We start from the raw sequence: 25785 nt of genomic DNA on the forward strand, positions 1-25785 counted from the left end.
TTTATAACATGAAGGCGAGTTCTGTTCACTATTTTGTGGGTCAGATCCATCAAACGCATGGCTGTTTACGGCAGGGCCAGTGCTCAGTCTACTATCCAATGAGTTAAATGCACAATCTCCACGCACCACACCACTGATCGTAAGTAACAGTTGTCGTAGTGCTCTGTCCACTAATTGTGAGTCAGACCCACCATCTTACATGTGCCACAGTCTGATAGCAACAGCGGTCTTAATGCTCTATACATTATCCAGTGAGTCAAAAACACTTTCTCTCTTGAACCACATAGCTGATCGTAACAGCGGTCTAAGTGTGCCGTTCTCGACATAGCGAGTAAGAACCCCCATATACCACAGGACATATGGATAATCGCAGCTCGGTCCTAGTGGCCATGAGCAATGTCATACCTCTGTTCATCGGCTCTCACTTCTTCTTTTTTTTATAGGTGTCGGATCACCTTCATGTCTTTCAGTTTTAGACTTTGTACAAGAGCCTCTCCACCACAACAACTGATTCCCGAATGTTTATCCTTTTCAGCATTTATAGTCGTATTCTGGTCGTCATCTACCGTTGACCAGATCAGGTTTTTTTCAGGTTCAGCGTGGCCACCCCCAGACAAGCCAAATCACCATACAGAGCCCTGGCTAAGCCCTTATGACCCATCTTCGCTCCAGTCGGGTTACCGAGGCTGTTTGTCTGTCCAGTTCCTGCATTGGGCATCCTTCCGGGGCTCCCTCAACATGTCCGACCTTGCAGAGCAGTTTGCCTATATGAGTAAGTGGCTCTGTTGCTGGCTTCCAAAAGCTGCCGTCAGTTCTCAACATTATCATGATAATCTGTTGGGTTGTGGCTCCTGTTACTATAAGTGGTTCTGTATGCAGAAGATCCTTTGCTTTCTTCCTTTTCAGAGCTGTCGCCTGTCTAGGACTGAGGCAGATAAGAGTCGCCTCAGAAGCCACAAGTTAACAATTGCTGCTTTTATCGGACAAGGGCTTCAAAGGTTTTCTCCCTGAAGTACTCTCTGGTTCTTTGAGAATCCCTTTATCAAGCCGGTGCCACACTGCTGCCCACACGATTAGTTTGATCATCATTCCATCCCTCTTTTCGCCATTTGGACGTTGTCATCCTTCTTCTACCTCAGCAAGCAGCATCACTGGCCAAGTACTTATCACTGTCACTTGAGCATTTGGGTCCTAGGTTCAGACTCCACCGAGCACAACTCCACAGGGAGTGGTAGGCTTTCCCCATGTTGTGTGGATTTAATTCAAGCCACTAAGTTTCTGGGGTTTTTTTTCTCTAGACCTCTTCTGGTCCAACTACAGGATGGTACTGTTCATCCTTTTTTGGATCTCTACATTACGTACAGCTGTGTTCTTCTATGCCTTTTCAGGATGGAGTCTTTTCCTCCAGTGACAACCTGTAATTGCAATGGTGTTGCCTGCTTATATATTTACTCTGCACTTTTGTAATTGAAACTTTTGATTATGATAATGCATGGCCACATATCCATTGCATACCCTTCGTTCGGGTTTTCTGTGGCTTTTAACATTTATTTATTTATGTATTTGTCTTTTCCCCTTTTTTAGCTTTTTAATATGGTGCAACATATCCTATGTGACCTCAATTAATATGGAGTGGATCTGATTTTCTGAAAGTACCAGTGATTTCTTGGAGATGCGACTTCATCCTATATTCTATCTGGCGGTTTCCTGTTTCACAGTTACTCCATATATTGTAAATGATTATGATCTATCATACGATATGCATTTGTCATGTGTGTTCCCTGCCCATTTCGTTCTTTCAGCTGTCATATCTGTGCAATTCATTATGAATGACTACATGGTTTGTGCTCGTTACATGCTCTGTTGGTACCGCCTTCCTATTTGCCTTCTTACCTCACCATATTTGCATCTCTGAACATCCATTCACTGAGTCCGGAGTCTTGTGCACATGCGCGCGCCCGCCTCTCGCCTCCTGGCCGCGCTCCGGCATCTCCATGGAGTCCGCGCATGCGCGGTGGTTTGGACAATCTTGCTCGGACCCCCGCGTATGCGCCTGACTCCTTGACTGCTGGGGTTGCGTAACGGGGGACGTCTCAGCCGGCCCGCGCATGCGCCGTTTGACTCCGGAACTGTGAATCCCATTCGCGGTTTCCACTTCTGCGGAGGTATTTATGGGTCACTCTACCGGATATGTGCACCACTCCTCACTTTCCCCCATGATGAAGCAGCAAGCGATGCGCTGAAAGCCGCGAAACGTGCGTCGGGTCCCCTGCCACTGGACCCAGGTAATATGTTTTCCTAACGGGCAACTTTGCCATGCCCCTACCTGACAATTGATTCTGGTTCAATTACAATTTATTCCTGGACAATTACCCCTGTTTTTCCTGTGGATCACTACATCAATACCTATTTACTATACAAATTGCTCTCTAGGTATATCCTTGCTACCATCCACTGGATATTTTCCCATGATCTTTCCTAAGGTGTCATTCCCTGGTTCAGCCATTGATCATTGACTGATCATTCACTTAGGACTATTCCTCTACAGGGGTTTTTCTGCTCTCACTTGAGATATTTGTATGTACTTTCTACCCCAGGATGCCTTTTGCTTGTCAGCCTCACCATTTTTGTAATTATGGCTTTTCCAGGGTCTTTCTCCCCAGCAGAGTAATTCCCCACAGGCTTATTTCTTCCGTTGTCTTTGTTCTAACCATCCAGGGATTATTTACCTGCATGACCTCATGTTTTCTAGCATTCAGTCTAGCTTTCACCCCATGTCAGGTGATTTGGGGACTCTTTTATATGTAGAACATTTTTGCCTGTCAGTCAACACCCGGCAAATGTTTTTTGTTTATACCACCTGTTCCCCATCATTATTAATGTGTTTTATTGCATGGCACTTTGCACTTTGAACGTAATGTAATAATAAAAAAAGTTTTGATATTGATCCAGCATTTTGCTCCAGTTCTCTTTTTTATCATCTCAGTGAACTTGTAGAGACCTTGTTTCAACCTTCTTTTTATGGATCAACAAAGATTTCAAGAATTTCTGGTCAGTTCACAGCATTTCCCTTTGGCTCATAGATCATGTCAGCGACATTGCCATCCCATGCACAAAAGGGAACTTTAGTATTCTCTTAACAGATTACCTGGAGTTCAAGGCTCTTGGCTCCTATGTTACTTTAAACACGTTTTTTCTCCAGGATCAATCTTCTATAGATCGAAGTTGTCTCTTAGCAGTTGACCCTGCTTTTAGGTGGCTGAATAACACTGTTACGTTCCGCAAGAGCTCTCCTTCCTGTAATAGAGATTTCCACAGTCTCCGCAGTTGGGGAACTTTATCCAGCATCTCACAGGTGTTTGTCAAGCTGTCCTCCGCATCTCATCAACGATTATGCATCATCCTTCTATCTCCAAGGTGGAATCATATCCCGGTCGGTAACTGTGTACACTTCTTGTGATGAACCGAACAATGTGTACCGGTGTTTTCAGCAGCTCACATCCCCAACCTAATTTCCAAAGCACCATTTTCCCCAACCTTCATAAGGCTTTTGCCAGGAGAGTGGTACAGACGGTCTTTATCCATAGTTATTTACAGTGGAGCATGTCCATCATCAATCTGAGGGCATCCAGAAGGAGCCAGAAGGTACCTCACTAAGTTTACGGTTCCTGCGTCCCTTTAGCTGGTTGTTCCAGCATATCCATCCTCCTGATTCCTTGGGTATCTGGAGGTAATCTGCGTATCTTATCGCAGACCCCCTGTGGAAATTTCTATATCTGTTGTCCTAGGGCCCTTTTCCTCCACCAGAGTTTAATTCCCTCTGGTTGCCGGATTGGCTAATGAGCTGCAGCACTAGGAGTTTCTGGTTTCTCCGCTCAGGTTGTTGATCATGTTCGAAACGGGGAAACCCTTATCTTTCATACCTATCTCTTCAGACATGCCTTTCCCATTGGACCTTGTGTTCGGATTGTTCCTTTGTTCTCTTCACTGTCAGCTGTCTGTCTTTCATCCTTTTACGGTAGTTAGTTATGTACATGGATCATGATTTCACAAAGTGGGCATGCTTAGTAGATCTCTAGTGACTTCTCATACATCCTCCAGACCTTTTTTTTTCTGGTGTTCAACGCTCTACAGTCCTCTCCTATGTTTCCTTTCTAGTTATGTTGTTCTTTATTCCCTGGAAGGTTTCTTTACAATACAATCACTTCCATGGTCGTATTTCAGTACTGACAGTCCTGTCTCATCCTTCCTTCACTTAGACGGGGTGGTTCTTGTGTCCAGGTTCCTCACCTTCGGGAAGACACTAGATATTGTCCCCTCTTTCTGTTTCTTTCCTATATCCTTCTGACCAGCCTCTAAAAGTATTATTATACCTGCTAAGACCCCTTTCACACATCAGTTTATTTGCATTAGTCACAATCCGTCGAATTTTGGAAAAAACGGATCCGGTGACTGATGCTGCTGGATCCGTTTTTTTTCTCATAGACTTGTATTAGCAACGGATGGCCTCACGTTTCATCCGTCGTTTGAGGGATCCATCGAAAAATGTTTGTTCGTCGGAGGGAGACGACGTCTACAGTAATGTTTTTTGTGTCTGTTGAAAAAACAGACAGCAACGCCGTCCGTCGTTTGTTAGAATGGAAGCCTATTTTCTTTGTCGCTCCATTGGGAGACCCAGACAATTGGGTGTATAGCTTCTGCCTCCGGAGGCCACACAAAGTATTACACTTTAAAAAGTGTAACCCCTCCCCTCTGCCTATACACCCTCCCGTGCATCACGGGCTCCTCAGTTTTATGCTTTGTGTGGAAGGAGGCACACATCCACTCACATTCTCATTTTAGTTATATCGGTTGGAAGAAAAGTGGGCCCCCGGCATGTTCCCTTCTCACCCCACTACGTCGGCGGTGCTGTTAAGGTTGAGGTACCCATTGTGGGTACAAAGGCCGGAGCCTCATGCCGTCTCCTTCACCATCCCTTAGCGGCTCTGGGAGAAGTGGGATCCTGAGCGGTCATCCAGTCACTGGGACCGTGCTCCCTCCGCAGCCCCTGTGGGAATCTGTCGGACAGGAGTTTATTTATCCTCAGGGACCGGGCCCTGCAACACTAAGGTACTCTGTATCCCCATGGGGGATGTGCATGGAGCGCCTTCATCCCGGACGCTGCAGCAGCTGCTTATTTGTGACGGCCGGCGGACTTCCGCGCCGACCGCGCCTGTTTGTCGGCCGCGGTCTTAAATTTAGTCCCCGGCTTCAATTGCGGCCTAGTAGCAAAACTCCCGCCCCCGGGCCTGTCTATCAGGGGTAAGGGCGGGACTGCCGACCTGACGTCAGATGTGAGGGCCAGAGCATCCTGTATGTTTCCTCCCCCCTCACTGATCACTGTGGGGACTCCAGATTCCCGCACTTTTCTAACGCCGCCCACGGCCCCACTCCTCCCCAGAGAGCTCCGGCAGCCATTTCTTTGGCATTCTGCCTGTGGAGGATTTCCTGGAAGAGCTCTGCAACGCTGGGAGACCTAAGGCAGGGAATCTGGAGGACACACACTCCGCTTTTTAGCGGTCGGTAAGCCACACGGGTCACCCGGTGCGGGTCCCCCCCAGGGTGCCGGAATAGATACTATATATATATATATTTATATATTTCTGTTCGGTCGGGCTGTATACCTCCCCATATACCCTCAGTGATCACTCTCCTAGGAGACAACAGCATGTCGTCCACAAGGAGCAAGGGTGCCAAGGCACAGGGTTATTTTGCGACCTGTACCTCTTGTGTGGCTATGTTACCTGCGGGTTCCACCTACCCTCACTGTGAGCAATGCTCAACCCCTGTTTTGCTTGCTCAGCCGGAGCCTCGGTCACTAGTGGGCCCCTCGGCTCAGGTAGAACCCCTTGCTCCCCCTGTCCAGGCGGCAGGGACAGAGTTTGCAGTTTTTGCTGAAAAACTCTCTGAGTCACTCTCACAATCCATGGCTCAGTCTATGGACAAATGGTCTGCCAAGCTGCTTGAGGCTTTGCAGTCCAGACCGGTCCTTACACAGGCCCCGGGCCCTGTTGGATCTTCGCATCCAGGCCCCTCTCTGGCCGCGCCGCAGCACGTTCCCAGGGGGGGCCCTAGGTCTCACGTGGAGGACTCCGGCCCGGACCACAGTCCCAGACCAGCTAAGCGGGCCCGCTGGGAATCTTCCCCGACTTCTTCACGCTGCTCGGGTTCCCAGATTGAGGACTCTCTGGAGGACGAGGCGGACGTCGCAGCTCAGGGCTCTGACCCTGACGTTGCTCTCAATCTTGACACACCTGAAGGGGACGCCATAGTAAATGACCTTATCTCGTCCATCAACCAGGTGTTAGATATCTCTCCCCCGCCGCCATCTGTAGAGGAGTCGACTTCTCAGCAAGAGAAACACCAGTTTCGGTTCCCTAAACGTACACGGAGTGCGTTTTTCGATCACTCTAACTTCAGAGATGCTGTCCAGAAGCCCAGAGCGGTTCTGGACAAGCGCTTTACTAAGCGCCTTACTGACACACGTTACCCCTTCCCCTCTGACGTTGTTAAGGGTTGGGCTCAATGTCCCAAGGTGGATCCCCCAGTCTCTAGATTGGCGGCTAGATCTGTGGTATCGGTTGCAGATGGCTCATCGCTAAAGGATGCCACTGACAGGCAGATAGAGCTCCTGGTGAAATCCATCTATGAAGCCACGGGCGCGTCTTTTGCCCCGGCTTTTGCAGCCGTGTGGGCACTCCAAGCTATTTCAGCTTGTCTGGCTGAGATTAATGCGGTCACACGTAATTCTGCTCCGCAGGTTGCGTCTTTGACTTCTCAGGCGTCAGCTTTTTCTTCCTACGCCATGAACGCAGTTCTAGACTCTGCTAGCCGTACAGCGGTGGCATCCGCTAACTCTGTGGCAGTCCGCAGGGCCATGTGGCTGCGCGAATGGAAGGCAGACTCTGCTTCCAAGAGGTTCTTAACCGGTTTGCCGTTTTCTGGCGACCGATTGGCGAACGATTGGATGAGATTATTAAGGAATCCAAGGGAAAGGACTCCTCCTTACCCCAGTCCAAACCAAAGAAACCTCAGCAACGGAAAATACAATCGAGGTTTCGGTCCTTTCGTCCCTCCGCCAAGCCCCAATCCTCTTCGTCCAGCAGGCCGGAGAAAGGCCAGAGGAACTCCTATGCGTGGCGGTCCAAGTCACGCCCCCAAAAGGCCGCAGGAGGCACTGCTTCCAAGGCGGCCTCCTCATGACTCTCGGCATCCCCGAACCGCATCCTCGGTCGGTGGCAGGCTCTCCCGCTTTTGCGACGCCTGGTGGCCACATGTTCAAGACCGATGGGTGAGAGACATTCTGTCTCACGGTTACAGGATAGAGTTCAGCTCTCGTCCCCCGACTCGTTTCTTCAGAACATCTCCGCCCTCCGAGCGAGCCGATGCACTTTTTCAGGCGGTGAACGCTCTGAAGACAGAAGGAGTTGTGATCCCTGTTCCCCTCCAGGAACATGGTCGCGGCTTTTACTCCAACTTGTTTGTGGTGCCAAAGAAGGACGGCTCGTTCCGTCCCGTTCTGGACCTCAAACTGCTCAACAGACATGTGAGCACCAGACGTTTTCGGATGGAATCTCTCCGCTCGGTCATCGCTTCGATGTCACAAGGAGACTTCCTAGCATCGATCGACATCAAGGATGCTTATCTCCATGTGCCGATCGCACCCGAACATCAACGCTTTTTGCGTTTCGCCATCGGGGACGAACACCTCCAGTTCGTGGCATTGCCTTTCGGCCTGGCGACAGCCCCACGGGTGTTCACCAAGGTCATGGCATCTGTTGTGGCGGTCCTACACTCACAGGGCCACTCGGTGATTCCCTACTTAGACGATCTTCTGGTCAGGGCACCCTCTCAGATGGCGTGTCAAAACAGCCTTTCCGTCGCTCTGGCGACTCTCCAGCAGTTCGGGTGGATCATCAACTTCCCAAAATCCAAGTTGACACTGACCCAATCACTGACGTACCTTGGGATGGAGTTTCATACTCAGTCAGCAGTAGTCATGCTACCACTGGACAAACAGCTTTCGCTGCAGGCAGGGGTGCAATCTCTTCTTCGGGGGCAGTCACACCCCTTGAGGCGCCTAATGCACTTCCTGGGGAAGATGGTGGCAGCGATGGAGGCAGTGCCCTTCGCGCAATTCCATCTGCGGCCACTCCAGTGGGACATTCTCCGCAAATGGGACAGGAGGTCGACTTCACTCGACAGGAACGTCTCTCTTTCCCTTGCAACCAAGACGTCACTTCAGTGGTGGCTCCTTCCCACCTCTCTGTCGCAGGGAAAATCCTTCCTACCCCCCACCTGGGCTGTGGTCACCACGGACGCGAGCCTGTCAGGGTGGGGGGCGGTTTTTCTCCACCACAGGGCTCAGGGAACCTGGACTCCGATAGAGTCTTCCCTTCAGATCAATATTCTGGAGATAAGGGCAGTGTATCTAGCCCTATTGGCTTTCCATCGGTGGCTGGAGGGCAGGCAGATCCGGATCCAGTCGGACAACGCCACTGCCGTCGCATACATCAACCACCAAGGCGGCACTCGCAGTCGTCAAGCCTTCCAGGAAGTCCGACGGATCTTGCAGTGGGTGGAAGCCACAGCTTCCACCATCTCCGCAGTTCACATCCCGGGCGTAGAAAATTGGGAAGCAGATTTTCTCAGTCGACAGGGCATGGACGCGGGGGAATGGTCTCTTCACCCAGATGTGTTTCGAGAGATCTGTCGCCGCTGGGGAACGCCGGACGTCGATCTCATGGCGTCACGGCACAACAACAAAGTCCCGGCATTCATGGCCCGGTCTCAGGATCACAGAGCTCTGGCGGCGGACGCATTAGTTCAGGATTGGTCGCAGTTTCGACTGCCCTATGTATTTCCTCCTCTGGCGATGCTGCCCAGAGTGCTGCGCAAAATCAGGTCCGACTGTCGTCGCGCCATTCTCGTCGCCCCAGATTGGCCGAGGCGGTCGTGGTACCCGGATCTGTGGCATCTCACGGTGGGTCAACCGTGGGCGCTCCCAGACCGCCCAGACTTGCTGTCTCAAGGGCCGTTTTTCCATCTGAATTCTGCGGCCCTCAACCTGACTGTGTGGCCATTGAGTCCTGGCTCCTAGCGTCCTCAGGGTTATCTCAAGATGTCATTGCCACTAAGAGACAGGCCAGGAAACCAACGTCCACCAAGATCTATCACAGGTCTTGGAGGATCTTCTTATCCTGGTGCTCTGATAAGGGTTTTACTCCCTGGCCCTTTGCCTTACCCACTTTTCTTTCAGTCCTTGTCGCTGGCCAGCGTAAGGGTTCGCAGGCTTCCAAGTCAACCTTGGCTCGGTGGATCAAGGAACCGATTCTTGAAGCCTACCGTTCTTCTGGGCTTCCGCTTCCTTTGGGGCTGAAAGCCCATTCTACCAGAGCCGTGGGTGCGTCTTGGGCATTGCGGCACCGGGCTACGGCTCAGCAGGTGTGTCAGGCAGCTACCTGGTCTAGTCTGCACACTTTCACGAAACACTATCAGGTGCATACCTATGCTTCGGCAGACGCCAGTCTAGGTAGGCGAGTCCTTCAGGCGGCGGTTGCCCACCTGTAAGAGGGGGCCGTTTTCGGCTCTTTTTATCGAGGTATTCTTTTACCCACCCAGGGACTGCTTTTGGACGTCCCAATTGTCTGGGTCTCCCAATGGAGCGACAAAGAAGAAGGGAATTTTGTTTACTTACCGTAAATTCCTTTTCTTCTAGTACCTATTGGGAGACCCAGCACCCGCCCCTGTTCCCTTCGGGCTGTTGTTCTTTTGTGTACACATGTTGTTCATGTTGAATTGCTCTTTTGGTTCATGGTTTCAGTTCTCCGAACATCCTTCGGATTGAATTTACCTTAGACCAATTTATAAGTTTTCTCCTTCCTGCTTTTGCACCAAAACTGAGGAGCCCGTGATGCACGGGAGGGTGTATAGGCAGAGGGGAGGGGTTACACTTTTTAAAGTGTAATACTTTGTGTGGCCTCCGGAGGCAGAAGCTATACACCCAATTGTCTGGGTCTCCCAATAGGAGCTAGAAGAAAAGGAATTTACGGTAAGTAAACAAAATTCCCTTCTTCTCTCTTCTTTATCATCAACAGTGTATATCAAACTGCAAAACATGCACATTCCATATCTCCCTTAGTCTCCAAAAATCAGACAAAAGCTGCCTGTAATGTGAAAACCATCCACAGGTGGCAGCAAATTTTATAGAACTCATCAAACACCTATATTATGAACAAATTTGTTCAGAGCTAAAATGTTGGAATGAGTAATGACACAAATGTAAATTAGTATGGCATAAACCTACTTGGTTAGTTGTAATGCTATATATGGTCCTGGATCCCTCCACCCCGACGTACGTTTCCCCAATGCTATGTTGGATTCTCCCTGCTATTCTGGGTGCATATTTTGCTCTGGGATAGAGCTCCACCACTTCGGGCTCTGGGTATATCCCTCTGAGATTGGGGCCTCCTGGCCCATTCCTTGCTATGTCTCCGGCAATGCTAAGCTGTCTCCAGGTTTTCTGTATTTGCTATTCCAGGTTCTACAAAGTACACTTACTTTTATTCCTTCTCCTTGGAGCTTTGGATCTGGGCAGAAGGATTGCACGATCGACAGTGGCTGGATTCCGAACTGAAAACCTCGCCTCTGCTTCCTTCTCCCTAGTCCTTTTTTTCCAACTCTTGGGGACTGCTTTGGGATGTCCCATGATTTCCTGTGTCCCACAATGAATCGATAGAGAAAAGAAGATTTTGGTTACTCGCCGTAAAATCTTTCTCGGAGCTTTCATTAGGGGCACCATTGAGGTTGCTTCTCCTACTGCCGTCACACTAACTGATCGGCTTGGCTATGGTTGGTGGGTGTATCCTACTGAGTAGGAGCTAATTTTTTTTTTCTTCATCGTTCCTTATGGGAGACCCAGACCATGGGTGTTTTTTTTTGCATAGTGTCAGCTTCCTAGTGGCAGCATAATACAGTATACCCACGGTTTCCTGTATCCACCAATGAAGGTCTCGAGAAAGAGATTTTATATTGAGTACATAGAGGCGAAAATGAAGTTTTGTTCTCCCTGCAGCTGCTCGCTTCCAGTCAGTGGGGCAGTGGAGAGAATAAGGTCACTACACAATAAGCACACTATGATGCCTGCTGCACACACACAGCAGAGGTTGCTGTTACTCAAGGTGCATCAGAAGTGTATGGCCTAAGACACACGGCATGAAAATGCGAGCGAGTGGAATGCGATAAAACATCTCATTTCACTCGGACCAATATTACTTTATGTGCCAGCACCCATGAGCTATTATTTTCTCAGCCCTAATCAGACCAAGAAAACAATCGCAGCATGCTGTGGGTGCAATGCGATCCTCTTTCTCTCGCACCCATTCAAGTCTATGGAGCGAGGGAAAAATTGCACTGCACTCGCATTACACTGGTGTACTGCGAGTGCAGGGCGAGAATGACAATAGCCGGTAACGGAGGAGAGAGGGAGATAAATCCCTCCCTCCCCTCAGTGCCGGCCCTCCCCTCCACAAAGCCAGCCCAACCGCCGCAGCTGTGGTCCGATCGCATGATCGGACCTCAGTCGCAGTGACACTCGCATGACACTTGGCTCCCGCTGTGCTGCCAGCGTGAGCCGAGTGTCATGCGAGGATCACATTAGTTCCCCGTGTGGTCCCGGCCTAAACAGCATTCTCACTGTATAGTGAAGACTAAAGGCCCCGTTACACGCTACGATTTATTTGACTATCTCAGTAGCGATGTGACACGCCCAGATCGTAGTAACGATTTGCCGGGATCGCACATAGGTCGTTTATTAGCGGTCACACGTACACCTCTCACAAACTACGCAACATCGTTCAGCAATATATTGTTTGACCAAGACGGTCGTGTGGATGTTGTTCGTCGTTTGCAGGGTGTCAAACGTAGCAATATGTCTGCTGCGTTCCAAACGACGAACAATATATTGAAACTGAACGACGTGTCAGCGATCAACGATTTTCAACCTATTTGCGATCGTTCGGAGTCGCACTTAGGTGTCACACGCAACGACGTCGCTAACGATGCCAGATGTGCGTCACGGAATCCGTGACCCCGATGACATATCGTCAGATAAATCGTAGCGTGTAAAGCAGCCTTAAGTGTTAGGGTATGTGCGCACGTTGCTTTTTACCTGCTTTTTACCTGCTTTTTTGCTGCTTTTTCTTCTGCGCTGTTTAATGCCAAAATGGATGTGTTCTTCTATTCAAGCAAAGTCTATGGGAATTTGGGTTTCTTGTTCACACTATGTTGTTCAAAATGCTGCCTTTTTGTGGCAGAACTTTGGTCAAAAACTCAGCTTTTCAAAGAAGCAACATGTCAATTGTTTTTGCCATTTGGGTTTTGCACTGCAAAGCTGAGTTTTTGACCAAAGTTCTGCCACAAAAAGGCTGCATTTTGAACAACATAGTGTGAACAAGAAACCCAAATTCCCATAGACTTTGCTTGAATAGAAGAACACATCCATTTTGGCATTAAACAGCGCAGAAGAAAAAGCAGCAAAAAAGCAGGTAAAAAGCAGGTAAAAAGCAACGTGCGCACATACCCTTACAGCTCTCTGCACCACCTCAATGGCTGGAAGCAAAGAGAGAGAATAAAACTTAATCTTCTGCCTGAAAATTTGCTTTAAAAATTGTGCGTACATAAGGTGAAACCTGTCAGTCACCTGCAGTGATACTGGGAATATTGAGTCATGGACTAGTCTGGTCTCTGGCTGTGGTACCTAGCCAATCTTCAAAGTATAGTATATTATATCTGGCTGCAATCGTGCTGCTCGCAATTTCAGCAGCATCTAACAGGTTAACTTAAAGAAGTTACTCCCAGGCGTATTGCAATTTTTCCATAGTTGCTAGCATGCCCAGCCACTGCTAGAAGTAAGGGTCTGTGCCTGATAAAATGAGTCTCTTTTTATATATGTATGTATGTGTATATATATATATATATATATAATATTATATATATATATATATATATATATATATATATATATATATATATATATATATATATATATATATAAAATTCATTGTGTAGTTAATGTATGATTTTTGTTATATATATATATATATATATAGATGTTGTTATGTGTAGTTGCCAAGTGTTTGTGTAGGGCGCTGTAAATGTTCTGGGTGTTGTCTGGGTGTGGGGGGGTGTGAGAGCGGTGTTGTTTGTGTGTTGCGGTGTGTGTGTTGCGTTGTTTGTAGAGCGCTGTGTGTCTGCAATGTTGTCTGTGTGTGTTGCGCTGTTTGTGTGGGTGTGGGGTGCGTGTGTGTGTTTTGGGGGGAGGTATGTTTTGTGCAATGTGTGTGTGTTGCGCGGTATGTGCGTATATTTGTGTATGCCGCGGTGTTTGGGTGTTGGGTGTTGTGTGTGTGCGGCGTTGTCTGTGTGTGTGTGGGTGTCTGTGTAGGGCGGTGTTTGTGGTTCCCAGTGTGTGTGTGTGGTGTGTTGTGCGGTGCGCGTGTGGCGGTGTGTGTGTGTGTGTGTTTTGGGGGAAGGTGTGCACCCCCATCGTGCTCCATCCCCCATTGTGCTCCATCCCCCATGCTGCGCACCCCCCATCGTGCTCCATCCCCTATGCTGCGCACCCCCCATTGTGCTCCATCCCCCATGCTGCGCACCCCCCAACGTGCTCCATCCCCTATGCTGCGCACCCCCCATCGTGCTCCATTCCCCATGCTGCGCACCCCCCATCGTGCTCCATTCCCCATGCTGCGCACCCCCCATTGTGCTCCATACCCCATGCTGCGCACCCCCTATCGTGCTCCATCCCCCATGGTGCGCACCCCCCATCGTGCTCCATCCCCCATGCTGCGCACTCCCCAACGTGCTCCACAGTCACACATCAAACGGTATACACGCACACATCTGATCGCATACACGCACACCCCACTTCTACCTGTGCCCTCCGGTGGGCGGTTCCCTGCAGCTGTGCTGCACGCCGTGCTCCTCTGCCTTCTGCCGACACTCACAGATCCGATCGCATATACGCACACATCCGATCTCATACACGCACACACCCGATCGCGTACACGCACACACACACACCCGATCGCATATACGCGCACACACACACACTGACGATATCGCACATACGCGCACACACACTCACAACATCCTGAGATGCCACATGCTTTCAGCCATGTGATCCTCCGGCAGGTCCTGGAAGGTCACTGCACGCACAGTATCGCCGCCAAGAAGTAAGCGATATCACTGGATGTTGTGAGTGTGTGGATGCGATCTGATGTGTGTGTGAGAGTGAGTGTGATCTGATGTGTGTGTGCGTGTGTGTGTTCCGCCGCTGCAGGACCTTGATGCGCTCACCTGCTCCCGTTCGGCGTCTGGTGAGTATGACTGTGGGGTCTTCTTTCTTCTGTCTTCTCTCTTCTGTGGGTGCCCGCTGCCTATAATGAAGTGTCTTGCAGTGTCTTTAACTCTTTCACCGCTGCATGACACTTCATTATTGACCGCAGCGTATGCCGGCTCCCTGCACATGTGTACCGGGAGCCGGTGTACGCTGGTAACCATGATACACATCGGGTAACTAAGGAAAGCGCTTTCTATGGTTACGCGATGTGTATCATGGTTACCAGCGTACACCGGCTCCGTCACGATCCCAGCATCGCAAGGTTATGTCCGCCGGGGGCGGGGCCGAGTGTGCCAACGTGTGGCGGGGGCGAGCGGGCGAGGCGTCAGCGTATGCCGGCTCCCTGCACATGTGTACCGGGAGCCGATGTACGCTGGAGCGGGCGATCCATGCGGGGGGCGGGGCCAGGCCGAGGCGAGCTGCCAATCCGTGGGGGGCGGGGACAGGCCGAGCCCAGCGGCCAATCCGACAGTTGTCACTCTAACGACACTGTCACGGTGACACCATTTTGGAGCAAGACAGACAGACAGAATAAGGCAATTATATATATAGATATATATATATATAATATATATGCCTGCATTATCAACATCTGTGCAGCAACTGCTGCAGCTAATCACTGGGCTCAGCGATCTGGTAGGTCTGCATTGTCACCACCACTGAGCCAAATGATAGGCTGCAAGAGTAATGTGATGTTGCTACCATAAAATAATAATTATTCATTTATATAGCACTGTTAATTCCACAGCACTTTACATACATTAGCAACACTGTCCCCATAGGGGCTCAAATCTATCATCACTGCCGCCATATCTAGTAAGACTAAAGGCATCAGCAGAGGTAAACACTGCTGCATTTGCTATTATATACAAGACAATGGAATTTAAAAAAAAGGTAACCCATTTAATAACACCCTGATGTTCTCATCCCTTTTAAGGGCTCATGCATTTTTTTTTTTAACACTTTTTCGTTCTTAACCTATACCACAGTGCCCGTGATTCTGGCTATAAATAAATGTGACAAAGCGGACGCAGATCCAGAAAGAGTAAAGATGGAGCTCCTGTCCCATAATATAGTATGTGAAGAATTTGGGGGAGATGTCCAAGCTGTTAACATTTCTGCACTAAAGGTAATAAAAGCTATATTTTTATATGTACATGTTATGCTGTTTTAAAAAGTATGTCATTTTATGTGTACTTCAGTTATTTGAACAAGTGCAAGAATTATCTACTGCAATGTCATTTTACTAATAAACCCCAAAGGATTATTCCCATCTTTAGAAAGTATCCTCGATGTGTAGGATAGAAGATAAGTTGCTGATTATTTGGTGTCCAAACACTTGAACCCTCACTGATCCCTAGAATAAGGCTCTGTCTGTCTTTAGCATTGGTCGGACATGTGCGTCACCGCTTCATTCATGCTATATGATACCGTCATACTGTTATCTCCGCATAGGGAATGAGTGTAAAGCCTGCTTTACACGTTGCAATTTGCGATTTGCAACGCCCCCATCGTATGTGTGGCACGTTCAATTTGTTGAACGTGCCACACATACGAGTAACCCCCGTCACACGTACTTACCCGTCCATACGACCTCGATGTGGGCGGCGAACATACACTTCCTGGAGTGGGAGGGACGTTCGGCGTCACATCGACGTCACGCGGCAGCCGGCCAATAGAAGCGGAGGGGCGGAGCTGAGCGGGACATAAACATCCCGGCAACCTCCTTCCTTACGCATTGTGGGCCGGGAGCCGCAGGACGCAGGTAAGATCTATTCAATGTTCCCGGGGTGTCACACGCTGCGATGTGTGCTACCCCGGGTACAATGAACAATCTGACGTTCAATTCTAGAGACAGTTACAATGTGTATGCGATGAACGTTTTAACGTTCAATCGCACGTACCTGTCACACACTGCAATGTAGCTTACAATGCCGGATGTGCGTCACTTACGACGTGAACCCGCCGACACATTGTAAGATATATTGCAGCGTGTAAAGCGGGCTTAAGGGTGCTTTACACGTTGCGACATCGGTAATGATATATCTTTGGGGTCACGTCGTTACTGACGCACATCCGGCGCCGTTACCGACAACGCAGCGTGTAAACCCTAGGAGCGACTATCACCGATCGCAAAAACGTCAAAAATCGGTGACGCGTCGCTCCTTTTCATAATATCGCTGCTGCCGGTACAATGTTGTTTGTTGTTCCTGCTGCACCACACATCGCTGTGTGTGAAACCGCAGGAACGACAAACATCTCCTTACCTGCGTCCACCGCCAATGCGGAAGGAAGAAGGTGGGCGGTATGTTATTTCCCACTCATATCCGCCCCTCCGCTTCCATTGGCCGGCCGTTTAGTGACGCCGAACGCACCTCCCCCTTGAAGGAGGGATTGTTCAGCGGTCACAGCGACGTCGCCGACCAGGTATGTGCGTGTGACGCTGCCGTAGCGATAATGTTCGCTACGGCAGCAATCACCACATATCGCATATGCGACGGGGGCGGGTGCTATCGCGCTCGACATCGCTAGCGATGTCGCAGCGTGTAAAGCCCGCACTACAGTAGCGGAAATGTCCGATCACTTTTGAATTAAAATGTGACTTTGTAGAGCCTTGTTCTCAACATTGAAATGATTGCTTTTCTAGACTGGGATAACCCTTTTAATGGATTATTCCAAGATCAGACTTTTATTTAGTTTTCAATCCACTGTCCTAAATACCAGTGGCGTAACTAGAGTTGCATGGGTCCGAAAGCAAAATTTAGACCTGGGCCCCGTCTTCTTGTCCCCACCCCCTCTGGGTACAGGATAATTACGCTGACACTTGGCTCTTTCCCTCAGCACTCAGCTTTCCCATACTCAGATATTCTGATATAGTATCCGATATTATAATGCATCTCATAGTCTCATTATTATTATTTATTATTATAGCGCCATTAATTCCATGGCGCTTTACAAGTGAAAAAGGGTCTACATAAAAACAAGTACAACAATCATTAATAGTAGAAAACAGTGGTACAGGAGGAGAGAGGACCCTGCCCGCGAGGGCTCACAGTCTACAGGGAATGGTTGAGGGTACAATAGGTGAGGACAGAGCTGGTTAAGCAGTGGTGTACTGGTCTGAGGATAATTGTAGGTTGTAGGCTTGTTAGAAGAGATGGGTCTTCAGGTTCCTCTTGAAGCTTTTCATGGTAGGAGAGAGTCTGATATGCTGGGGTAGAGAGTTCCAGAGCATGGGGGAGGCACGGGAGAAATCTTGTATGCGATTGAGTCATAGTTAGAGTTGAGCGGTTCGGCTATAATCCGGGTCCGACGGATCCGTATCGGGTTGCCGCCAAAGTCCAGAACCGATCCGGAATCCGCAGCTATGTAAATGAATGGGGAGTCGGATCCGGGGAGAGAGGGGGAGACGGATCGTGCATCCCGGGTACTGGTCGGAATCGGATTGAAACCTCAAACCGTGCGGATCCGGATTTTTCAGATCCGGGTCCGCTCAGCACTAGTCATAGTCTCATCTGAGATGCCGATACAATTGAAAGTGCTATCCTCAGCGGGGGCCCGCTGGCACTAGGCCCCATAGCAGCCGCATGGCCTTCCACCATTAGCGATTTGGAGGTGCGCCACTGGCTGAGGTCCTCAGGACCCCTGAACCCCCGAGCCCAGTCGCAATAGGGACCCCTGTGACCGCAATGTATTTACATCATTGTCATAATGTACTCACAGCCCCGGTTTGAGTTCTCCCCAGCAATCTCTTGAGCAAGGCTGCTCTGTGGACATACAGGCTGCCAGTGTTATATGATGGTAGTGATGCCACATGCAGTTCAGATACCCTGCAGCCTACTGAGCAATGCACCCTGGTCACATACAGTGTCTTCAAAGAGTATTCATGCCCCGTGAACTTTTTCACATTTCTTTATCGTTCCTTTGGGAGACCCAGACCTTGGGTGTTTAGCTTCTGCCTCCGGAGGACACACAAAGTACTACACCTAAAAGTGTAGCTCCTCCCTCTGAGCTTATACACCCCCTGGTGAGCCAGTCACACCCAGTTTATCACTTTGTGTTAAGGAGGCATACATCCACACATGCATTCTCATATGATTTTTCCTTTTTCTTTGTTTTTTGGAAGAAGATTGAAGAAAAGCGGGTCCACGTCTGGACTCCCGGCATATCCCTTCTCACCCCACTGTGTCGGTGGTGTTGTAAGGTTGATTTCCAAGGCTGGAGCCTTACATGCCGTGCTCTTTCACCATCCCTCCTGGGCTCTGGATTGAAGTGGGAGCCAGCACGGTCTCCATGCCTGGCAGGAGACCGGTCTCTGTCCACAGCTCCTTGAGGACCCTGCTGGACCGGAGCACTCACCCCCAGGGACCTGGCCCTGCGTCTCAGCAGCTAAGTACCTTGAGACGTTCATATGTTGGGGGTCCCTGTCCTTTATTGTGTGGGGAGAGTGTGTTTGCTGTGTTTTTTTGGCATTTCCGGCGGGTCCTCTGGCTTTTCGCCCGAGAACCACGCCGATGGTGCCTGCGCGTCGGCCTCGCTGCTCAAATTTAGCCGGAGGCCTAGTTTCTGTTACCTGCCCTCGCATGTCACTCATGCAGAGGGACAGGCATGGCCCCTCCCGGCGGCCGTCCTGCACAGGGGAGGGACACTCCCCACTGCTTGTGCGCGACTCCCCCCCTGCAGGCCTCTATGGCCCTCCAGATTCCGAGGGACGCCCCCTCTCTTCGCTCCGGTGGCCATTTTCTTGGGCAGGGTTCACTCTGCTTTGGGCCATCCTGCACTTCGCATCCCTGCTGAGGTGCTGTGCATTGGGGGTCCGGGCTTCGGGATCTGGAGGGCACGCGACACCGCTTCCAGCGGTCTGGTATGCCACAGCCGGTCTCCGGTTGTGGACCTCTGCTATATACTCCTTGGGGTTCATTCTCTTTGTAGAAGCTGTTTCCCCCACTCAAGCAGCATGTCTCACACGAGGAGCAAGGCTCCAAAGCTTTATGCTGCATGCGCTTCATGTAAGCTCCTGCTGCCTGAAGCGAGCACCTATCCACATTGTGATGTCTGCTCTAACTTGGAGGTGCCACGGCCTGGAGTCTCGGCCCCAGAGGTCTCTCGGGCTGCTCCTGCACCTGTGGCTGAACCCCCGGCCTGGGTAGAGTCCTTCTCTAGGTCTATCTCCCAGTCATTTGCTGAGTCCATGGGACTTCTGTCCAGGACTTTGATGAATATGCATCAGCCCCCTTCACAGGGTGCTTCTAATGCTCTTGCTAAGGGTCCTTTAGGATCCCTATCCTCTGACCTCCGTCCACTGGAGCTCACAGAGGATTCATCATCAGGGCACAGGCCCCGTCCTCCTAAGAGGCTCCGCAGGGTTCCCTCTCCCTCCTCATCCCGTGGATCTGATTCAAGGGCTGAGGACTCGCAGGATGAGGAGGATTCCTATACAGGGGGCTCGGAGGCTAACTCCATGTGCCCCATTGATCCTTCCGAGGGTGACTCGGACCTTAGTGACTTGATTGCTTCCATTATTCAGAGGAGCAACCCTCTCTGGCAGAAAAGCACCAGTTTACCTCGCCTAAGAGAGTAAAGAGTGTGTTCTTTAACCACTCCAGTTTTCAGGCAGCTGTGACCAAACCCAGGGCCTGTCCTGACAAACGCTTCCCAAAGCGTGGTTCTGATGACCGTTTTCCCTTTCCACCTGAGGTGGTCAAGGAGTGGGCTCACTCTCCAAAGGTAGACCCTCCGGTGTCTAGGCTCTCAGCCCGGACCGTTGTGTCGGTGGCTGATGGCACTTCCCTTAAGGATGCCACTGATCGTCAGACGTCAGATTGACCTTCTGGCCAAATCTGTGTATGTAGCGGTGGGGGCCGCGTTTTCCCCAACTTTTGCAGCAGTGTGGGCCCTCAAAGCCATCTCTGCTAGTCTGGAGGAGATGCATTCCCTCACCAGGGAATCTATGCCCGAGATGATTGCCTTAAGCTTCAGTTTTTTTTTCTTCCTATGCCATGTCTGCCATGCTAGAGGCTTCTCACCGCACTGCGGTGGCTTCGGCTAATTCCCTCGTTATCCGCAGGATCTTGTGGCTTCGAGAGTGGAAGGCAGATGCTTCTTCAAAGAAGTACCTTGCTGGGCTCCCTTTTGCTGGTTCCCGGCTGTTCGGTGAACAGCTGGATGAAATTATTAAAGAGGCTACTGGTGGGAAGAATACTTCCATGCCACAAACAAAGACCAGGAAACCTGCCCAGGGTAGGATTCAGTCGAGGTTTCGCTCCTTTCGTTCTTCCAACTGGTCGTCCTCTAAGCCCTCCGCCTCGTCCTCTAACTCAGCCAAGGACCAGAAATCCCACTGGCGCTCCAGAGCGCGTCCGCAGAAGACCGCAGGATGTCCTGCCATTAAGGCAGCCGCCTTGTGACTCTCTGCCCGCTCCAGCCACGTCTTTACTCGGTGGCAGGCTCCCCCACTTTGGCGACGCTTGGTTTCAACAAGTCTCCGATCAGTGGGTGAGAGATATCATCTCTCACGGCTACAGGATAGAATTCACTTCCAGCCTGCCAAACAGATTTTTTCTCTCAACTCCCCCCTGCTCCAGGACCGCCGCCTTCTCGCAGGCCGTGGCAGCCTTGCAGGCCAACGGCGTAATTGTACCAGTTCCCGCCCGGGAACGGTTCAGAGGTTTTTACTCAAACCTCTTCCTAGTTCCCAAAAAGAACGGTACCTTCAGACCGATCCTGGATCTCACGCTTCTCAACAAGCATGTTCGGGTGCGGCACTTTCGCATGGAGTCCCTGCGATCAGTCATTGCCTCAATGACCCAAGGGGATTTCCTGGCGTCCATCGACATCAGAGATGCCTATCTGCATGTGCCAATTGCAGTTTCACACCAGCGTTGGCTACGCTTTGCAATAGGAAACGATCACTTCCAATTCGTGGCTCTCCCCTTCGGGTTAGCCACGGCCCCTCGGGTATTCACCAAGGTCATGGCAGCAGTGATTGCGGTTCTGCACCTCCAGGGGTTGGCAGTGCTCCCTTACCTGGACGACCTTCTAGTCAAGGCTCCATCCAGCGCAGACTGTCAGCAGAGTGTCTCGCTCACTCTCAGCACTCTAGCCCATTTCGGGTGGCTTGTTAATCCACTTTGACTCCGACCCAGAGTCTCACGTACCTAGGGATGCAGTTCGAGACTCTGCCGGCACTTGTGAAGTTGCCCTTAGTCAAACAGCTGTCACTCCAGTTGGCGGTGCGCTCTCTCCTGAGGCCCCGCCGTTATACCCTCAGGCGTCTGATGCAGGTGCTGGGTCAAATGGTGGCGTCCATGGAGGCTGTTCCCTTTGCCCAGTTCCATCTGCGCCCCCTGCAGCTGGACATTCTCCGCTGTTGGGACAAGCGGCCTTCCTCCTTACACAAGTCAGTGGCTCTGTCGCCACGGACCAAGAGCTCTCTTCAGTGGTGGCTTCGGCCCCTCTCCCTGTCCCAAGGGCTTTCCTTCCTGGCCCCGTCCTGGATGATTCTCACCACGGATGCCAGTCTATCCGGCTGGGGAGCGGTATGTCTCCACCACAGAGCACAGGGCACTTGGACTCCGTCCGAGTCAGCCTTTTCAATCAATGTGCTGGAAATCAGAGCCGTACTTCTGGCTCTCCTAGCATTTCACCATCTGCTGGCGGGCAGGCACATTCGAGTCCAGTCAGACAACGCAACAGCGGTTGCCTACATCAACCATCAAGGCGGGACACGCAGCCGCCTGGCAATGATGGAGGTACACCGCATTCTTCAATGGGCGGAGGACTCCAGGTCCACCATATCCGCAGTCCACATCGCAGGCGTGGACAACTGGGAGGCAGATTATCTCAGCCGTCAAAGCGTGGACGGTGGCGAGTGGTCCCTGCACCCGGCAGTATTTCAGTCTATCTGCCGCAAATGGGGCACTCCGGACGTGGACCTAATGGCATCCCGTCACAACAACAAAGTTCCTGTTTACGTGGCTCGCTCCCACGATCCTCAGGCCTTCGCCGCGGACGCTCTGGTTCAGGACTGGTCCCAGTTTCGTCTGTCCTACGTGTTTCCCCCTCTAGCTCTCTTGCCCAGAGTCCTGCGCAAGATCAGAATGGAGGGTCGTCGAGTCATCCTCATTGCACTGGACTGGCCCAGGCGAGCTTGGTATCCGGACCTGCTCCAGCTGTCCGTAGAGATGCCGTGGCCTCTCCCGGACCGTCCAGACCTACTCTCGCAAGGTGCGTTCTTCCGCCCGAATTCTGCGGCCCTCAAATTGACGGCATGGCCCTTGAGTCCTGGATTTTGACGGCTTCTGGTATTCCCCCTGAAGTCATCTCCACTATGACTCGGGCCCGTAAGTCTTCGTCCGCTAAGATCTATCACAGGACTTGGAAAATTTTCCTGTCCTGGTGTCGCTCTACCGGCCATCCCCCTTGGCCATTCTCCTTGCCGACTCTTCTGTCTTTTCTACAGTCCGGTCTGCAGCTAGGACTGTCCCTCAACTCTCTCAAAGGACAAGTTTCGGCTCTGTCAGTTCTGTTCCAGCGGCGTCTCGCTCGGCTGGCTCAGGTCCGCCACTTCATGCAGGGCGCGTCTCACATCATTCCGCCTTACCGGCGGCCCTTGGACCCCGGGGACCTTAACTTGGTTCTCACGGTCTTGCAGAAACCCCCCTTTGAGCCTCTTAGGGAGGTTTCTTTGTATCGTCTTTCACAGAAAGTGGCTTTTCTGGTTGCCATAACTTCTCTCAGGAGAGTCTCTGATTTGGCTGCGCTCTCCTCGGAGTCACCTTTTTTAGTCTTTCATCAAGACAAGGTGGTTCTCCGTCCGACTCCGGACTTTCTCCCTAAGGTGGTCTCTCCCTTCCACCTTAACCAGGACATTACCTTACCTTCCTTCTGTCCGGCCCCTGTTCATCGCTTTGAAAAAGCTCTACATACTCTAGATCTGGTGCGTGCTCTCCGGATCTATGTGTCTCACACCGCTGCGCTTAGGCGGTGCACCTCTCTTTTTGTGCTAACCACAGGTCGGCGCAAGGGCCTCCCTGCTTCTAAGCCGACCTTAGCCCGTTGGATTAGGTCGACCATTTCGGACGCCTATCAGAGTACGCAGGCGCCTCCCCCGCCGGGGATCAAAGCACACTCGACCAGAGCTGTCGGTGCCTCTTGGGCTTTTAGGCACCAGGCCACGGCTCTACAAGTCTGTCAGGCTGCCACTTGGGCTAGCCTGCATACCTTCTCGAAGCACTACCAAGTGCATGCTCATGCTTCGGCAGATGCGAGCTTGGGCAGACGCATCCTTCAGGCGGCGGTCGCCCATTTGTGAAGTTAGGTTCTGCCTACTTCTTCGTTTTTTTCTGTTTATTTCCCACCCAGGGACTGCTTTGGAACGTCCCAAGGTCTGGGTCTCCCAAAGGAACGATTAAAGAAAAAGAGAATTTTGTTTACTTACCGTAAATTCTTTTTCTTATAGTTCCGTCTTGGGAGACCCAGCACCCTCCCTGTTGCCTGTTGGCAATTTCCTTGTTCCGCGTGTTATCACCGGCTATTGTCGTGGACAGAGTCTCCGGTTGTTCCGGCTCTTGCTCTGTTCTACTTGTGGGTGGCTATTCTCCTTCAGCTTTTGCACTAAACTGGCTGTGACTGGCTCACCAGGGGGTGTATAAGCTCAGAGGGAGGAGCTACACTTTTAGGTGTAGTACTTTGTGTGTCCTCCGGAGGCAGAAGCTAAACACCCAAGGTCTGGGTCTCCAAAGACGGAACTATAAGAAAAAGAATTTACGGTAAGTAAACAAAATTCTCTTTTTTTTCACTTTACACCCACAAACTTAAATGTATTTTATTTGGATTTTATGTGCTATACCAACACAAAGTATCAAGTATTTGTGAAGTGTAAAGAAAACTGTTTTCTATTGTGATGTGCATTTGTATTCAACCCCTTGTACTCTGACAGCTGTAAATAAAATCCTGAGTGACCACTGCCTCCAGATTTTATCTGATTAGTAAATTGAGTCCCCTTGTGTATAATTTATTCTCAGTATAATTACAGCTGTTCTGTGAAGGCCTCAGAGGTGTGTTTGAGAATATTAGAGATCAAACAGCATCATAAAAACCAAGCAACACATCAGACAGGTCAGAGATAAAGTTGTCAAGAAGTGTAAAATAGGGATAGGTTATATACGATACGATACGATACACTTTATTGATCCCGTGGGAAATTATGGTATTACAGCAGCACAACTTAAATCATAACATGAATTACTTAATTGACAAGACAGTAGAGTTGACAGAAGAACATTATACATTAGATTAGGACATACACAGCGGGTGAACTGAAAGTAGAAAAAATAAAGTAGACGTTCACCTTAATGATTTAACACTAATGTTATTGTTGTACATTCCCATAGCAGTTGGCACAAATGATTTCCTATATTTTTCCTTCTTACACCTCAGAAGGATTAGCCGGTTACTGAATAATAACCCAAGCTGTTAACATCTCACAGAGCACTGTTCAATCCATCATCCAAAAATCAAGAAAGTAAGGCATGGCTGTCCACTGAAACTGACATCCCAAGCAAGGAGAGCACTAATTAGAGAAGCAGTCAAGAGGTCCAAGGTTAGGACGGAGTCACACTAGCGTATGGCATCCAGTTAGAGAACGTCAGATGTGATATGCTAATGCCCCTCCGTTTCCGCTCTGCTGCAAGCGTTAGTCGAGTGTCATGTGACTGTGATCCGATCCTGCGATCGGATCACAGCTGCAGAGAAGAGGAAGATGAATATAGCAATAAGAGGCTAAAATTTAACTTTTAATTATATTGTATTAAAAGCCCCCTATGGGGGCTATGCTATATTCACCATTTATTTGATAAGTGGCCTCCCTCTGTTTGAGGATTGCTGACATTACTAGAGAAGAGGAAGAGATTAATCTCTCCTTCTCCATTGTCAGCCTGTGCATTTGTCGCACTGCAGTTAGAGGACATCCGAGTGCAGTCCTATGTTTCACTCGCACCCATAGACTAGCATGGGTGCGAGTGATCCAAGACTCGCAGACAATCGCAGCATGCTGCGATTTTTTTTTTTTTTTTCCTCTCTGATTAGGACTGAGGAAAAACTCATAGCTGTGAGCTGCACCATTGTCTTACATGGACCCAAGTGCAATGGGAGATTTTTTCACATTGTACTCATGCAAGTCATATGCCAGTATGCCTCTACCCCTACTCTGGAGGAGCTGTAAAGATCCAAAGCTGAGGTGGGAGAATCTGTCCACAGGACAACTATTAGTTGTACACTCCACAAATATGGCCGTTATAAAAGAATAGGAATCTGAAAGCCATTTTTTTAAAGCAAGCCATAGT

At 50.2% G+C, this 25785-nt stretch overlaps 1 protein-coding gene across 2 annotated transcripts in view; it reads left to right on the forward strand.

The window, feature by feature from the left end:
- The window catches only part of MTIF2 (mitochondrial translational initiation factor 2), a 104214-nt gene that overhangs the window by 48034 nt on the left and 30395 nt on the right, over window positions 1-25785 (forward strand). For both annotated transcript variants that reach the window (XM_075338087.1, XM_075338088.1), the window contains exon 7: window positions 15430-15569. In XM_075338087.1, coding sequence (XP_075194202.1) covers window positions 15430-15569 — 140 coding nt within the window. The remainder of the gene's footprint in view (window positions 1-15429; window positions 15570-25785) is intronic.

Source organism: Anomaloglossus baeobatrachus, chromosome 3, assembly GCF_048569485.1.
Source record: "Anomaloglossus baeobatrachus isolate aAnoBae1 chromosome 3, aAnoBae1.hap1, whole genome shotgun sequence".
Lineage (NCBI taxonomy): Eukaryota > Metazoa > Chordata > Amphibia > Anura > Aromobatidae > Anomaloglossus > Anomaloglossus baeobatrachus.